This window comes from Triticum urartu, chromosome 5A, assembly GCF_056163025.1.
Source record: "Triticum urartu cultivar PI428250 chromosome 5A, HENAU_Tu73, whole genome shotgun sequence".
Classification (NCBI taxonomy): Eukaryota; Viridiplantae; Streptophyta; class Magnoliopsida; order Poales; family Poaceae; genus Triticum; species Triticum urartu.
Window position 1 is genome coordinate 378,857,681 of NC_141877.1, and position 15,342 is coordinate 378,873,022.

General features: G+C 48.7%; 2 protein-coding genes across 2 annotated transcripts; one reads left to right on the forward strand and one right to left on the reverse strand.

Moving 5' to 3' along the window:
* Positions 1-110: 110 nt before the first annotated feature.
* LOC147971460 (uncharacterized) lies at positions 111-1,523 on the reverse strand. Its single transcript, XM_087526117.1, has one exon. It carries the CDS (start codon positions 1,179-1,181, stop codon positions 429-431), a length of 753 nt encoding a protein of 250 aa, XP_087382243.1. The 5' UTR covers positions 1,182-1,523; the 3' UTR covers positions 111-428.
* Positions 1,524-14,088: 12,565 nt separating this feature from the next.
* On the forward strand, positions 14,089-14,481 carry LOC147971461 (uncharacterized). The gene has a single exon (XM_087523980.1). It carries the CDS (start codon positions 14,089-14,091, stop codon positions 14,479-14,481), a length of 393 nt encoding a protein of 130 aa, XP_087380106.1.
* The last annotated feature ends 861 nt before the right edge of the window (positions 14,482-15,342 follow it).

Consider the following 15,342-nt stretch of genomic DNA (forward strand, 5'->3'; position numbering starts at 1 on the left):
GGCTAACACGACGCACAGAAGAAATCTCAACAGCAATCAGTGGACAGCTTCTGAAAAACCGCACGCTTCCATCAATCAAGATATTTCCCCTACACAAGGAGAATGCAACAATGATAATGTTTTGTCAATTCCAAGGAACTGAAATACTTGAACGTTTCCTACAATCAGAGAAAATAAAACATTTAAATTCATGGAACGAAATGCAAAACAGCTCAAGATTGATCGTTGATCACTTAATACAGTTCATACTTGAGAACAAAATAAACAGATCGCAAGACTGCTGGTTCATGGTAAGCAAGCTCGGATCGTGGGAGGCCATGGCAGCTGGTACATGTACTCTGGCCCGTAGTACTTGTTCTCGTCGTGAACGCCTTACACTCCATGGTGTCGAGGTCGATGGAGATGAGCCCCACGCCTTTGTCTGTACACTACACAACAGACCCCTCCGCCACCGAGGCCATCTTCTTCAGCATGTGGACGCTCAACTCATCGTCACCTTCAACCTCACGGATCAACTGCTGCAGTTGGACCCTTTTCTCCAGCACCCATTCATCCCTGCCCTCTGCTTGTATGAAGACCTTGAGCTGGCTGACGCCCCGGTGGGCAATGCGCACCTTGCCACCGGCGCAGCCTACAACCTCGAGCCTGAAGTACCACATGTCTTCCGGGAACAAGGAACGAGAGAATTCCTTCGTGTCTTTGTCAAGGACAATGATTTCGGCTTCTACGGTCCTCCAGTAGACATAGCGGGCGAAATTTCGAGCGAAGTATAAGCTGCTCTCGGGCCTCACGTGGCTGTCTGCCGTGATCCGCGCCATGGTCCAGAAACCCTCGCTGCCGGAGGAGAATGAACACGCCCTGGCAATGCCATCCAACCGGAGTGCCACCATTATTCTGAAAATTGACAGGCTGATGCGCTCACCAGTCTCGTCGCCGTCGCCGTCGAGCAGGAAGGCGCCGCAGCAGAGGCAGCCCTCGAGCCGGTCCGGGCATGGGACCACCCTGCTGCGCCGCGTCAAGGGCTCGCAGACGAGGAGGTCGTGGAAGAGATACGGCTCCTCCTCGTCCTCGGCGTGCGTGCACTGACTTAGGAGGATGAGGCCGCCTCGACTGTCGGCGATGTCCCAGGAGCCGCCGTCGCAGTCCGGGAGAAAGTCGAGCGAGAAGTGCCGAGGGAGCATGTCGACGGTGTCTGCCGACGGCGAGAGGGAGAAGACGGGGTTGCATCCCGGCGGACACGACCCATGCGTACGCTCATCGACGCGGTAGTGTCCGGCGACGACAGGGGAGGCGCGGAGAGATCGGAAGCGGCCGAGGAAGGCGCCGTCAGCGATGATGCGGCGCCAGCGCTTGCACGTACATGCGGCACGGACGAGGTGGAGTGAGGAGGGGAGGCTCAGGAATACTAGTTCGAGTAGCTCGTCGGGGACGCCGTGCTCGTTCGCCGGCGGCGGCGCCTAGATCTCGCTGCTGTCTCCCTCCATATTTGCCACCGGAAACCCCAGGCCTGGGATGCTCTGGCGGCGGAGGAGGAACCCTTGGAAGCTTTCGGGGGCGACTATATAGTAGTACGAGTACCACCAGATGCCTTTAAGATCTGACCCACCATGGCCTTTTTAGCCCATCAGTGGTTACCACTGTTTTCCGGCCAGCACTGGAATGCTCTTATTCTCTCAGCCCACCACGAAATGTAGGAGGCAATGGCTCTCCTCTCGAGCGCCCGCTCCCCTCCACCCATCCCGCCGCCCATCGCCGCGGGCCTGGCCGCCGCTCGCCCGGCGTTCGTGGATGCGGTGTCCGGCCGCGTCCTGCCTTGCGTGGCGCTCAGGGACTCCGCTGTTAACCCGGCCGAATCTCCGGCCGCATCTTCCCTTGCGTGGCGTTAAATGCGGCGGTGCGCGGTGCGCCCCCCTTGATAAGCTCAGTCTTGACTTCATCCTCCCGTTCCGGCCCTCTACCTCCTCCGCATCCGGAGACTGCAGGCTCCTCCCCCGCCCCGTCCTGGGCTGTGTTGGCTGCGCCCCGCCATCCCCCCATCAGATCCATTATTGTGGCTCCGAATGTGGGGATTCTCTCTGCGTCGGCGATCTCCTCTACGCCGGCCGCTGGCTCCGGGCAGGCGCGCGTGCCTGCTTCCCGCCAGGAGTGCCCCTCTCCCGCTGTGGCTGCTGTGAGCGCCATTAATCCCGAGGGGGAGGATGGGTGGGAGACGGCGTGCTCTCGGCGTGCTCGGCGCCTGGCGAAGCGCCAGGCAGATCCTCCGCGGCAGAGTCCAAAGGATTCGCTCCGTCTCAGGGAGTGTGCTCGGGTTGCCGCTGTGCAAGCATTCAAGATGCGTTTTGGCAATTGCTGCTTCCGCTGTCTCGCCTCTCGCCACAAAGCTTTTGAATGCCGCGACCCCGCAATTTGCTACACTTGCAGAAAGACTGGGCATCTTGAGCGCTCATGTCCAGTTCGTCTTGCAAAAGCCAAAGCCAAAGCTCCAGCACCTGCTCGTCCCACCTCCGCCGCACCGCAACGCAGTTCGTCTCCTCCAACACTGCCCCTCATTTCCAACTCCTCTGCAGCCGGTCAGTCTGTGTCACCGCCCCTTCTGCCGGAGCCTGCTACGCAGCTTATGTCGCTCGCTGCTGCTCGAAGGCCTGTGCGGTGGGCCATGGAGTTCATCCCCGGTGCCCCGGAGCGGAGGCCAGCCACGTCGAGCTGTACGGTGATGAGCACCCCGGCGATAGAGGAGGAGGCGTATCAGCTAAGGACCATGTCGCTGCTCCTCACTGCCGCGGGTGACTGCTCGGCCATCACGCCGGACATGATTGCTCGTGTGGTGGCGCATGAGCATCGGTTCGACCTCCAGGACATCTCCGTCGCGCCGTGCTTCCCTGAAGACTACATCATCGCCCTGGCTGACCGTGTCCAGCGTGACCTGGTCTATGAAGGGCATGTGATCGAGGTGGCGGGGGTCCGTTTTCAGCTCCGGCCATGGTTCCCGCCGGCGGGCGGCAACAAGGTATGGAGGTTCTACTGTAGAGTAGTGATTGCTCGTTTGCCGTTGAATGCTTGGGATTGGGACACCGTCCAGGAAGTGGTTGGGAAGAACTGCTGGCTTGATTTGATTGAGCGGCAGTCCAAGACCAAGAGGAACAGATCTGCTCTCTTTGCTTGGGTATGGACATGGAACCCGGACATGATACCAAGGGCGTCTGATTTCAACATGCTGCAGCGGCAAGATGTGATCAGGTCCAGAGAGTCGAGGCCGGAAGGAGTGCCGGTGGAGGAGGGCTTGGAGGGGCCGGACTTCCCGGTGCTCATCCACCTTGATGTGGTTAAGGATTACACTCCCCTGTCTCCTTCGGCGAGCCCAGATAATGGAGTGTGTGAGTGGCCTCGTGTTGGGGAACGTAGTAATTTCAAAAAATTTCCTACGCACACGCAAGATCATGGTGATGCATAGCAACGAGAGGGGAGAGTGTGATCTACGTACCCTTGTAGACCGACAGCGGAAGCGTTGTGACAACGCGGTTGATGTAGTCGTACGTCTTCACGATCCGACCGATCCAAGCACCGTTACTCCGGCACCTCCGAGTTCTTGGCACACGTTCAGCTCGATGACGATCCCCGGGCTCCGATCCAGCAAAGCGTCGGGGAGGAGTTCCGTCAGCAGGACGGCGTGGTGACGATTTTGATGTTCTACCGTCGCAGGGCTTCGCCTAAGCACCGCTACAATATGACCGAGGTGGAATATGGTGGAGGGAGGCAACGCACACGGCTAAGGAACGATCACGAAGATCAACTTGTATGTCTAGAGATGCCCCCCTTCCCCCGTATATAAAGGAGCAAGGGGGAGGGGGCGGCCGGCTTAGAAGGGGAGTAGGACTCCTTCCTTCCTTGTTTGAGTAGGAGAAGGGGAAAGAGGGGGAGAGGAAAAAGGAAAAGGGGGGTTGCGCCCCTTGTCCAATTCGGACCAGAGGGGGGGGGGCGCAGGCCTCCTTCCTTTTGGCCTCTCTCCTCTATTCCCGTATGGCCCAATAAGGCCCATATACTCCCCGGCGAATTCCCGTAACTCTCCGGTACTCCGAAAAATACCCGAATCATTCAGAACCTTTCCGATGTCCGAATATAGTCGTCCAATATATCGATCTTTACGTCTCGACCATTTCGAGACTCCTCATCATGTCCCTGATCTCATCCGGGACTCCGAACTCCTTCGGTACATCAAAACTCATAAACTCATAATATAACTGTCATCGAAACCTTAAGCGTGCGGACCCTACGGTTCGAGAACAATATAGACATGACCGAGACATGTCTCCGGTTAATAACCAATAGCGGAACCTGGATGCTCATATTGGCTCCTACATATTCTACGAAGATCTTTATCGGTCAGACCGCATAACAACATACGTTGTTCCCTTTGTCATCGGTATGTTACTTGCCCGAGATTCGATCGTCGGTATCTCAATACCTAGTTCAATCTCGTTACCAGCAAGTCTCTTTACTCATTCCGTAATACATCATCTCACAACTAACTCATTAGTTGCAATGCTTGCAAGGCTTTATGTGATGTGCATTACCGAGAGGGCCCAGAGATACCTCTCCGACAATCAGAGTGACAAATCCTAATCTCGAAATACGCCAACCCAACATGTACCTTTAGAGACACCTGTAGAGCACCTTTATAATCACCCAGTTACGTTGTGACGTTTGGTAGCACACAAAGTGTTCCTCTGGCAAACGGGAGTTGCATAATCTCATAGTCATAGGAACATGTATAAGTCATGAAGAAAGCAATAGCAACATAATAAACGATCGGGTGCTAAGCTAATGGAATGGGTCATGTCAATCAGATCATTCACCTAATGATGTGATCCCGTTAATCAAATAACAACTCTTTGTCCATGGTTAGGAAACATAACCATCTTTGATTAACGAGCTAGTCAAGTAGAGGCATACTAGTGACACTCTGTTTGTCTATGTATTCACACATGTATTATGTTTCCGGTTAATACAATTCTATCATGAATAATAAACATTTATCATGATATAAGGAAATAAATAATAACTTTATTATTGCCTCTAGGGCATATTTCCTTCAGTCTCCCACTTGTACTAGAGTCAATAATCTAGTTCACATCACCATGTGATTTAACACTAATAGTTCACATCTTCATGTGACCAACACCCAAAGGGTTTACTAGATTCAGTAATCTAGTTCACATCGCTATGCGATTAACACCCAAAGAGTACTAAGGTGTGATCATGTTTTGCTTGTGAGAGAAGTTTAGTCAACGGGTCTGCCACATTCAGATCCGTATGTATTTTGCAAATTTCTATGTCAACAATGCTCTGCACAGAGCTACTCTAGCTAATTGCTCCCACTTTCAATATGTATCCAGATTGAGACTTAAAGTCATCTAGATCAGTGTCAAAACTTGCATCGATGTAACTCTTTACGATGAACCTTTTGTCACCTCCATAATCGAGAAACATATCCTTATTCCACTAAGGATAATTTTGACCGATGTCCAGTGATCTACTCCTAGATCACTATTGTACTCCCTTGCCAAAATCAGTGTAGGGTATACAATAGATCTGGTACACAGCATGGCATACTTTATAGAACCTATGGCTGAGGCATAGGGAATGACTTTCATTCTCTTTCTATCTTCTTCCGTGGTCGGGCTTTGAGTCTTACTCAATTTCATACCTTGTAACACAGGTAAGAACCCTTTCTATGACTGTTCCATTTTGAACTACTTCAAAATCTTGTCAAGGTATGTACTCATTGAAAAAAACTTATCAAGCGTCTTGATCTATCTCTATAGATCTTGATGCTCAATATGTAAGCAGCTTCACCGAGATCTTTCTTTGAAAAACTCCTTTCAAACACTCCTTTATGCTTTGCAGAATAATTCTACATTATTTCCGATCAACAATATGTCATTCACATATACTTATCAGAAATGTTGTAGTGCTCCCACTCACTTTCTTGTAAATACAGGCTTCACCGCAAGTCTGTATAAATCTATATGCTTTGATCATACTATCAAAGTGTTTATTCCAACTCCGAGATGCTTGCACCAGTCCATAGATGGATCGCTGGAGCTTGCTTACTTTGTTAGCACCTTTAGGATTGACAAAACCTTCTGGTTGCATCATATACAACTCTTTCTTTAAGAAATCCATTAAGGATTGCAGTTTTGTTATCCATTTGCCAGATTTCATAAAATGCAGCAATTGCTAACATGATTTGGACAGACTTTTAAGCATCGATACGAGTGAGAAAATCTCATCGTAGTCAACACCTTGAACTTTGTCGAAAACCTTTTGCGACAATTCTAGCTTTGTAGATAGTAACACTACTATCAGCGTCCGTCTTCCTCTTGAAGATCCATTTATTTTCTATGGCTTGCCGATCATCGGGCAAGTCAACCAAAGTCCATACTTTGTGCTCATACATGGATCCCATCTCAGATTTCATGGCCTCAAGCCATTTTGCGGAATCTGGGCTCACCATCGCTTCTTCATAGTTCGCAAGTTCGTCATGGTCTAGTAACATGACTTTCAGAACAGGATTACCGTACCACTCTGGTGCGGATCTCACTCTGGTTTACCTACGAGATTCGGTAGTAACTTGGTCTGAAGTTACATGATCATCATCATTAGCTTCCTCACTAATTGGTGTAGTAGTCACAAGAACAGATTTCTATGATGAACTACTTTCCAATAAGGGAGATGGTACAATTACCTTATCAAGTTTTCTACTTTCCTCCCACTCACTTCTTTCGAGAGAAACTCCTTCTCTGGAAAGGATCCATTCTTAGCAACGAATGTCTTGCCTTCGGATCTGTGATAGAAGGTGTACCCAATAGTCTCCTTTGGGTATCCTATAAAGACATATTTCTCCGATTTGGGTTTGAGCTTATCAGGATGAAACTTTTTCATATAAGCATCACAATCCCAAACTTTAAGAAACGACAACTTTGGTTTCTTGCCAAACCACAGTTCATATTGTGTCGTCTCAACGGACTTAGATGGTGCACTTTTAAACGTGAATGCAGCTGTCTTTAATGCATAACCCCAAAACTATAGTGGTAGATCGGTAAGAGACATCATAGGTCGCACCATATCTAATAAAGTACGGTTATGACGTTCGGACACACCATTATGCTGTGGTGTTCCAGGTGGCGTGAGTAGTGAAACTATTTCACATTGTTTTAACTGAAGACCAAACTCATAACTCAAATACTCTTCTCCACGATCAGATCGTAGAAACTTTATTTTCTTATTACGATGATTTTCCAATTCACTCTGAAATTCTTTGAACTTTTCAAATGTTTCAGACTTATGTTTCATCAAGTAGATATACTCATATCTGCTCAAATCATCTGTGAAGATCAGAAAATAATGATACCTGTCGCGAGTCTCAATATTCATCGTACCACATACATCAGTATGTATGATTTCCAACAAATTTGTTGCTCGCTCCATTGTTTCGAAGAACGGAGTCTTAGTCATCTTGCCAATGAGGCATGGTTCGCAAGCATCAACTGATTCATAATCAAGTGATTCCAAAAGCCCATCAACATGGAGTTTCTTCATGCGCTTTACACCAATATGACCTAAACAGCAGTGCCACAAATAAGTTGCACTATCATTATTAACTTTGCATCTTTTGGTTTCAATATTATATTATGTGTATTACTACGATCGAGATCCAACGAACTATTTTCATTGGGTGTGTAACCATATAAGGTTTTATTCATGTAAACAGAACAACAATTTATTCTCTTACTTAAATGAATAACCGTATTACAATAAACATGATCAAATCATATTCATGCTCAACGCAAACACCAAATAACACTTATTTAGGTTCAACACTAATCCCAAAAGTATAGGGAGTGTGCGATGATGATCATATCAATCTTGGAACCACTTCCAACACACATCGTCACTTCACCCTTAACTAGTCTCTGTCTATTCCGCAACTCCCGTTTCGAGTTACTAATCTTAGCAACTGAACTAGTATCTATTACTGAGGGGTTGCTATAAACACTAGTAAAGTACACATCAATAAAATGTATATCAAATATACTTATGTTCACTTTGCCATCCTTCTTATCCGCCAATCACTTGGGGTAGTTCTGCTTCCAGTGACCAGTCCCTTTGCAGTAGAAGCACTTAGTCTCAGGCTTAGGATCAGACTTGGGCTTCTTCACTTGAGCAGCAACTTGCTTGCCGTTCTTCTTGAAGTTCCCCTTCTTCCCTTTGCCCTTTTCTTGAAACTAGTGGTCTTGTCAACCATCAACACTTGATGTTTTTCTTGATTTCTACCTTCGTTGATTTCAGCATCACGAAGAGCTTGGGAGTTGTTTCCGTTATCCCTTGCATATTATAGTTCATCACGAAGTTCTACTAACTTGGTGATGGTGACTAGAGAATTCTGTCAATCACTATCTTATCTGGAAGATTAACTCCCACTTGATTCAAGCGATTGTAGTACCCAGACAATCTGAGCACATGCTCACTAGTTGAGCGATTCTCCTCCATCTTTTAGCTATAGAACTTGTTGGAGACTTCATATCTCTCAACTCGGGTATTTGCTTCAAATATTAACTTCAACTCCTGGAACATCTCATATGGTCCATGACGTTCAAAACGTCTTTGAAGTCCCGATTCTAAGCCATTTAAGTATGGTGCACTAAACTATCAAGTAGTCATCATATTGAGCTAGCCAAACGTTCATAACGTCTGCATATGCTCCTGCAATAGGTCTGTCACCTAGCGGTGCATCAAGGACATAATTCTTCTGTGCAGTAATGAGGATAAACCTCAGATCACGGATCCAATCCGCATCATTGCTACTAACATCTTTCAACACAATTTTCTCTAGGAACATATCAAAATAAACACAGGGAAGCAACAACGCGAGCTATTGATCTATAACATAATTTGAAAAATACTACCAGGACTAAGTTCATGATAAATTTAAGTTCAATTTAATCATATTACTTAAGAACTCCCACTTGGATAGACATCCCTCTAATCCTCTAAGTGATTACGTGATCCAAATCAACTAAACCATGTCCGATCATCACGTGAGATGGAGTAGTTTCATTGGTGAACATCACTATGTTGATCATATCTACTATATGATTCACGCTCGACCTTTCGGTCTCCGTGTTCCGAGGCCATATCTGTATATGCTTGGCTCGTCAAGTATAACCTGAGTATTCCGCGTGTGCAACTGTTTTGCACCCGTTGTATTTGAACGTAGAGCCTATCACACCCGATCATCATGTGGTGTCTCAGCACGAAGAACTTTCGCAACGGTGCATACTCAGGGAGAACACTTCTTGATAATTAGTGAGAGATCATCTTATAATGCTACCGTCAATCTAAGCAAGATAAGATGCATAAAAGATAAACATCACATGCAATCAATATAAGTGATATGATATGGCCATCATCATCTTGTGCTTGTGATCTCCATCTTCGAAGCACCGTCGTGATCACCATCGTCACCGGCGCGACACCTTGATCTCCATCGTAGCATCGTTGTCGTCTCGCCAATCTTATGCTTCCACGACTATCGCTACCGCTTAGTGATAAAGTAAAGCATTACAGCGCGATTGCATTGCATACAATAAAGCGACAACCATATGGCTCCTGCCAGTTGCCGATAACTCGGTTACAAAATATGATCATCTCATACAATAAAATTTAGCATCATGTCTTGACCATATCACATCACAACATGCCCTGCAAAAACAAGTTAGACGTCCTCTACTTTGTTGTTGCAAGTTTTACGTGGCTGCTATGGGCTTAAGCAAGAACAAATCTTACCTACGCATCAAAACCACAACGATAGTTTGTTAAGTTGGTGCTGTTTTAACCTTCGCAAGGACCGGGCGTAGCCACACTCAGTTCAACTAAAGTTGGAGAAACTGTCACCCGCAAGACACCTATGTGCAAAGCACGTCGGGAGAACCGGTCTCGCGTAAGCGTACGCGTAATGTCGGTCCGGGCCGCTTTGTCCAACAATACCGCCGAACCAAAGTATGACATGCTGGTAAGCAGTATGACTTATATCGCCCACAACTCACTTGTGTTCTACTCGTGCATATAACATCAACATATAAAATCTAGGCTCGGATGCCACTGTTGGGGAACGTAGTAATTTCAAAAAATTTCCTACGCACACACAAGATCATGGTGATGCATAGCAACGAGAGGGGAGAGTGTGATCTATGTACCCTTGTAGACCGACAGCGGAAGCGTTGTGACAACGCGGTTGATGTAGTCGTACGTCTTCATGATCCGACCGATCCAAGCACCGTTACTCCAGCACCTCCGAGTTCTTGGCACACGTTCAGCTCGATGACGATCCCCGGGCTCCGATCCAGCAAAGCGCCGGGGAGGAGTTCCGTCAGCACGACAGCGTGGTGACGATTTTGATGTTCTACCGTCGCAGGGCTTCGCCTAAGCACCGCTACAATATGACCGAGGTGGAATATGGTGGAGGGGGGCACCGCAGACGGCTAAGGAACGATCACGAAGATCAACTTGTGTGTCTAGAGGTGCCCCCCTACCCCCGTATATAAAGGAGCAAGGGGGAGGGGGCGGCCGGCCTAGAAGGGGGCGCGCCAAGGGGAGTCCTACTCCCACTGGGAGTAGGACTCCTTCCTTCCTTGTTGGAGTAGGAGAAGGGGAAAGAGGGGGAGAGGAAAAAGGAAAAGGGGGGTTGCGCCCCTTGTCCAATTCAGACCAGAGGGGGGGCGCAGGCCTCCTTCCTTTTGGCCTCTCTCCTCTATTCCCGTATGGCCCAATAAGGCCCATATACTCCCCGGCGAATTCCCGTAACTCTCCGGTACTCCGAAAAATACCCGAATCACTCGGAACCTTTCTGATGTCCGAATATAGTCGTCCAATATATCGATCTTTACATCTCGACCATTTCGAGACTCCTCGTCATGTCCCCGATCTCATCCGGGACTCCGAACTCCTTCGGTACATCAAAACTCATAAACTCATAATATAACTGTCATCGAAACATTAAGCGTGCAGACCCTACGGTTCGAGAACAATGTAGACATGACCGAGACATGTCTCCGGTCAATAACCAATAGCGGAACTTGGATGCTCATATTGGCTCCTACATATTCTACGAAGATCTTTATCGGTCAGACCGCATAACAACATACGTTGTTCCCTTTGTCATCGGTATGTTACTTGCCCGAGATTCGATCGTTGGTATCTCAATACCTAGTTCAATCTCGTTACCGGCAAGTCTCTTTACTCGTTCCATAATATATCATCTCACAACTAACTCATTAGTTGCAATGCTTGCAAGGCTTTATGTGATGTGCATTACCGAGAGGGCCCAGAGATACCTCTCCGACAATCGGAGTGACAAATCCTAATCTCGAAATACGCCAACCCAACATGTACCTTTGGAGACACCTGTAGAGTACCTTTATAATCACCCAGTTACGTTGTGACGTTTGGTAGCACACAAAGTGTTCCTCTGGCAAACGGGAGTTGCATAATCTCATAGTCATAGGAACATGTATAAGTCATGAAGAAAGCAATAGCAACATACTAAACGATCGGGTGCTAAGCTAATTGAATGGGTCGTCAATCAGATCATTCACCTAATGATGTGATCCCGTTAATCAAATAACAACTCTTTGTCCATGGTTAGGAAACATAACCATCTTTGATTAACGAGCTAGTCAAGTAGAGGCATACTAGTAACACTCTGTTTGTCTATGTATTCACACATGTATTATGTTTCCGGTTAATACAATTCTAGCATGAATAATAAACATTTATCATGATATAAGGAAATAAATAATAACTTTATTATTGCCTCTAGGGCATATTTCCTTCACCTCACATGTACAATCACAAGGGGTGGAGAATGGGTGTCAAGGATGGGGAGGGCCGTCCCCGAGCTGCTCCTTCTGCTGGCTTGTTTCGTGCGGACCGGCGACATGATGATGGCCACGATGATGGAAATGGAGGAGGCTTCAGGAAGCGGGGGAAGAGAGGAGGTGTTCGCTGGAGTTTTTGGCAGGGGGTGCGTGATCAAGCAGGCTGCAGGGAGACTTCGGCGTACGCCCCGGCGCCTCGCCGGCATCGCCGGCGGGATGAAGGAACCAGCGAGGTGCCCGTGGTGCAGATGGCTGCTGATCAGGTACAGCATGAGCGAGGTACTGACGATGGTCTCACTCCTACTGCTTTAGAGACAGCGCAGCATCAGCTGGTGGGCCAAGAAAGAGTGTTTGTCTCCCCTTCCTTGGAGGTGTCCCAGGTCCAAGACAGCACCACCTTTGCCCCTATGAGACAGGCCGACCAGCAAAGCACGGATGAGGAGCTCAGTGATGCACGTAGTGTCGCCACTTTGCTAGACCAACAGCTGATGCAAGACAGCCAGGGACCATCCATGCTGCCTCCTCAGGATCTGACTGCATGAGCGCTTGGGAACTCCCAGCTTGTAACCGATGGTTGGATTGGAGACCTCACGGGATGGGGATCTAGCTCTGGTGGGCTTATGGCTCTGTTCTCACTGCCCAGATAGCAGCAGCTGCAGTATCCATGGGATTGCAGTGTGCCTATAGCCAAGGACTTCACTATGGGTGTGACTAATGTTGACCATAGTTACCCGAGCTTTGAACTACCTCCGCTGCCACCATCTCTGAGCCGCTGGGAACTGACGGACGCGACCTCGCCACGATTTTGTACACCGCAGATGACGACTATCTGGGAGCCGGCTGCCTTCTCATTTGGCCCCTGCTGGTTACCAAACTGGGTTGAGGCCCAGGCGTATCTGCCGGTTAGAGAGCCCAGCTGGGCTGTTGGATCGGAGGTGATTTTTGGGCCTGGGGTGGCTGGTATTGGGAGCAGGCCTGGCCTGAGCGAGCTGGCGCCTTGGTCAGATAGTACGGGAGGTTTTGCTGATCATGGATTACAGAGGGAGCATGCCCAGTGCTCTGTTGAAGAAATGCGTGCGCGGAGGGCGCTTAAGGAGGCCAATCTCTCTGGCCCTAGTCTCATCTCTGCGATTACAGAAGAGACTGCAAGACTGAATATTGATGAGCAGCGGCGGTTCATTAACAAAATAGCTGCTCTATTGTCCTCCTCCATCCTTGGCGCTCCTCCAGCCTTGTCTTCTCCACCACCTCGCAAGCTGAAGCAGCGGCTGCTCCGAGTCGTTTCAGCTTCTCGTCAGAGCTCGCGCCTGCAACACCTTGGCTCCAACTTATCTTCTTCAAGGCGTGCTCAGGCTGAGATCAGCACCCGACTTGGGTTCATCAAGCGTCCCGAGGACTTCAACGACGACACTATGCTCGAGTACATTCAGTTCTTCCGTGCCCCGATGCCACCGGCTAATGTAGCCAAGCTGGCCGAGATCGCGGGCTTGTCCTCACCTTCTCAGCTTTCACTGCCTGATGCTGAGCTGCAAGCCATCTTGGATGAGCTTGCTGGGCGCGCAGCTTGAGCGCGTGGCCTCTTTAATTCGCAGACCTTTAGTTATTATGTTTAGTTGTCATTTGAACACCTTGCTGTGTGTTGTGGGGCACTGTTTGGCTACTAGGAGGGTCCTTGGGACCTTCTTGTATCTGGTTCCGTTGGGCATGTCGTGCCTAGACTTCATTCAGTGGATCGCTAAGTTTATTAATGAGTAGCCAATTATCTATTCTTAGCTGGAATGTGCGCGGTCTGAACAACCAAGCGCGCAGGGCTGCAGTTCGCGCCATGTTGGATCAGCTTTCTTGTTCTATAGTCTGTTTACAAGAGTCTAAACTAGCTGCTGTAGCCGATAGTGATATTCTGGAGATTACTGGTAGTGCTTTTGATTGTCACTCCTATCTGGCCGCTGATGGTACGCACGGAGGTATACTCCTCTGTTGGCGCTCTAGCTACTTTTCTGCAACTGCGATCACGGTGCGCACCTTTTCTATCACGGTTGTGTTCACTCCGGTGGGGCAGAATACGCCGTGGACTCTCACCACCGTTTACAGTCCTCATGACTATGAGCGTAAGTAGTCCTTCTTGAATGAGTTAGCAAATATCCATAACGCCATGAATGGGCCATGGTTTGTAGTTGGTGATTTCAACCTTATAACTGACCCCAACGACAAGAACAACGATCGCATTTGTCGATGTTGGATGAACAAGTTCCGCCACACCTTAAACAGATCAAGCCTTCATGAGCTTCCCTTGATTGGTAGGAAATACACTTGGAGCAACGAGCAGCAGACTCCGACTCTTGTCAGGCTCGACCGTGCGTTTGCCAACGTAGATTGGGAGCTTTTGTTCCCGGCCGCCAAGCTGCTACCTCAAGCTTCCTCCATTTCTGATCATTGCCCGCTGCTCCTTCGCAATGACGCAGTGCTGAAAACCAATAGGAGATTTAGGTTTGAGTCCTACTGGCTATTTGTAAATGGGTTCAAGGATCTAGTGGCTCAGTCCTAGGCTGAGTTGGCTGGGGGGAGATGCCCTATCGCTGCGCTCAATGTTAAACTATGGCGACTTAGCAATGCTCTTCGAGCTTGGAGCAAGTCAATTGTTGGGGATATCCAGAAGTAGATGCATATTGTTAATGAGATTAACTTGCAGCTTGACATGGCTCAGGATCACAGGCAGCTATCTGCTGTGGAGAGCAGTCTTCGAGCCGAGCTCAAGTCTCGCTCCCTCGGGCTTGCAGTGCTGCTCAAAGTAAAGCTCCGTCAGAGAAGCAGAGTGTTATGGCTAAGGGCAGGAGATGCTAATACTCGCTTTTTCCAGCGCAAAGCAAACGCCAGGCGCAATAGAAACACAATTCACATTCTGCATGGGCCAAACGGCGTTGTTACAGATTGCGTGGCTATGTCCGAGCTGGCCCGTCAGCACTTCATGTGCATTTTTGGTGCCGCGCAAAACATCTCCTCTGGCCTGGACTGGGAGGAGCTGGGCCTGAGTCAGGTCGACCTGTCGGATATTGAAGGGGAATTCACGCTTGATGAGATTAAGCTGGCCTTAGACGACATGCCGTCAGAAAAGGCACCAGGCCCGGATGGATTCTCTGGGGGCTTCTACAAGCACTGTTGGGACATTGTTAAGCTTGATGTTCTCGCGGCTCTAAACCAACTGCACAGAATGGATAGTAGGGGCTTAGCCCAAGTCAACAAGGCTCTCATTGTGCCTATTCCGAAAAAGCATGGAGCGGATAACCTCTCTGACTTTCGGCCAATTTCATTGATTCACAGCATTATAAATCTTTTTACAAAGCTTCTTGCTCGTCGTCTTGCGCCGAAACTGCCGGAGCTTGTTGATCCCTGCCAGAGCGCATTCATT

Coding starts and splice junctions, on each gene's coding strand:
- LOC147971460 (XM_087526117.1), bottom strand. CDS start 1,181: ATGCTCCCTCGGCACTTCTCGCTCGACTTTCTCCCGGACTGCGACGGC.
- LOC147971461 (XM_087523980.1), top strand. CDS start 14,089: ATGAATGGGCCATGGTTTGTAGTTGGTGATTTCAACCTTATAACTGAC.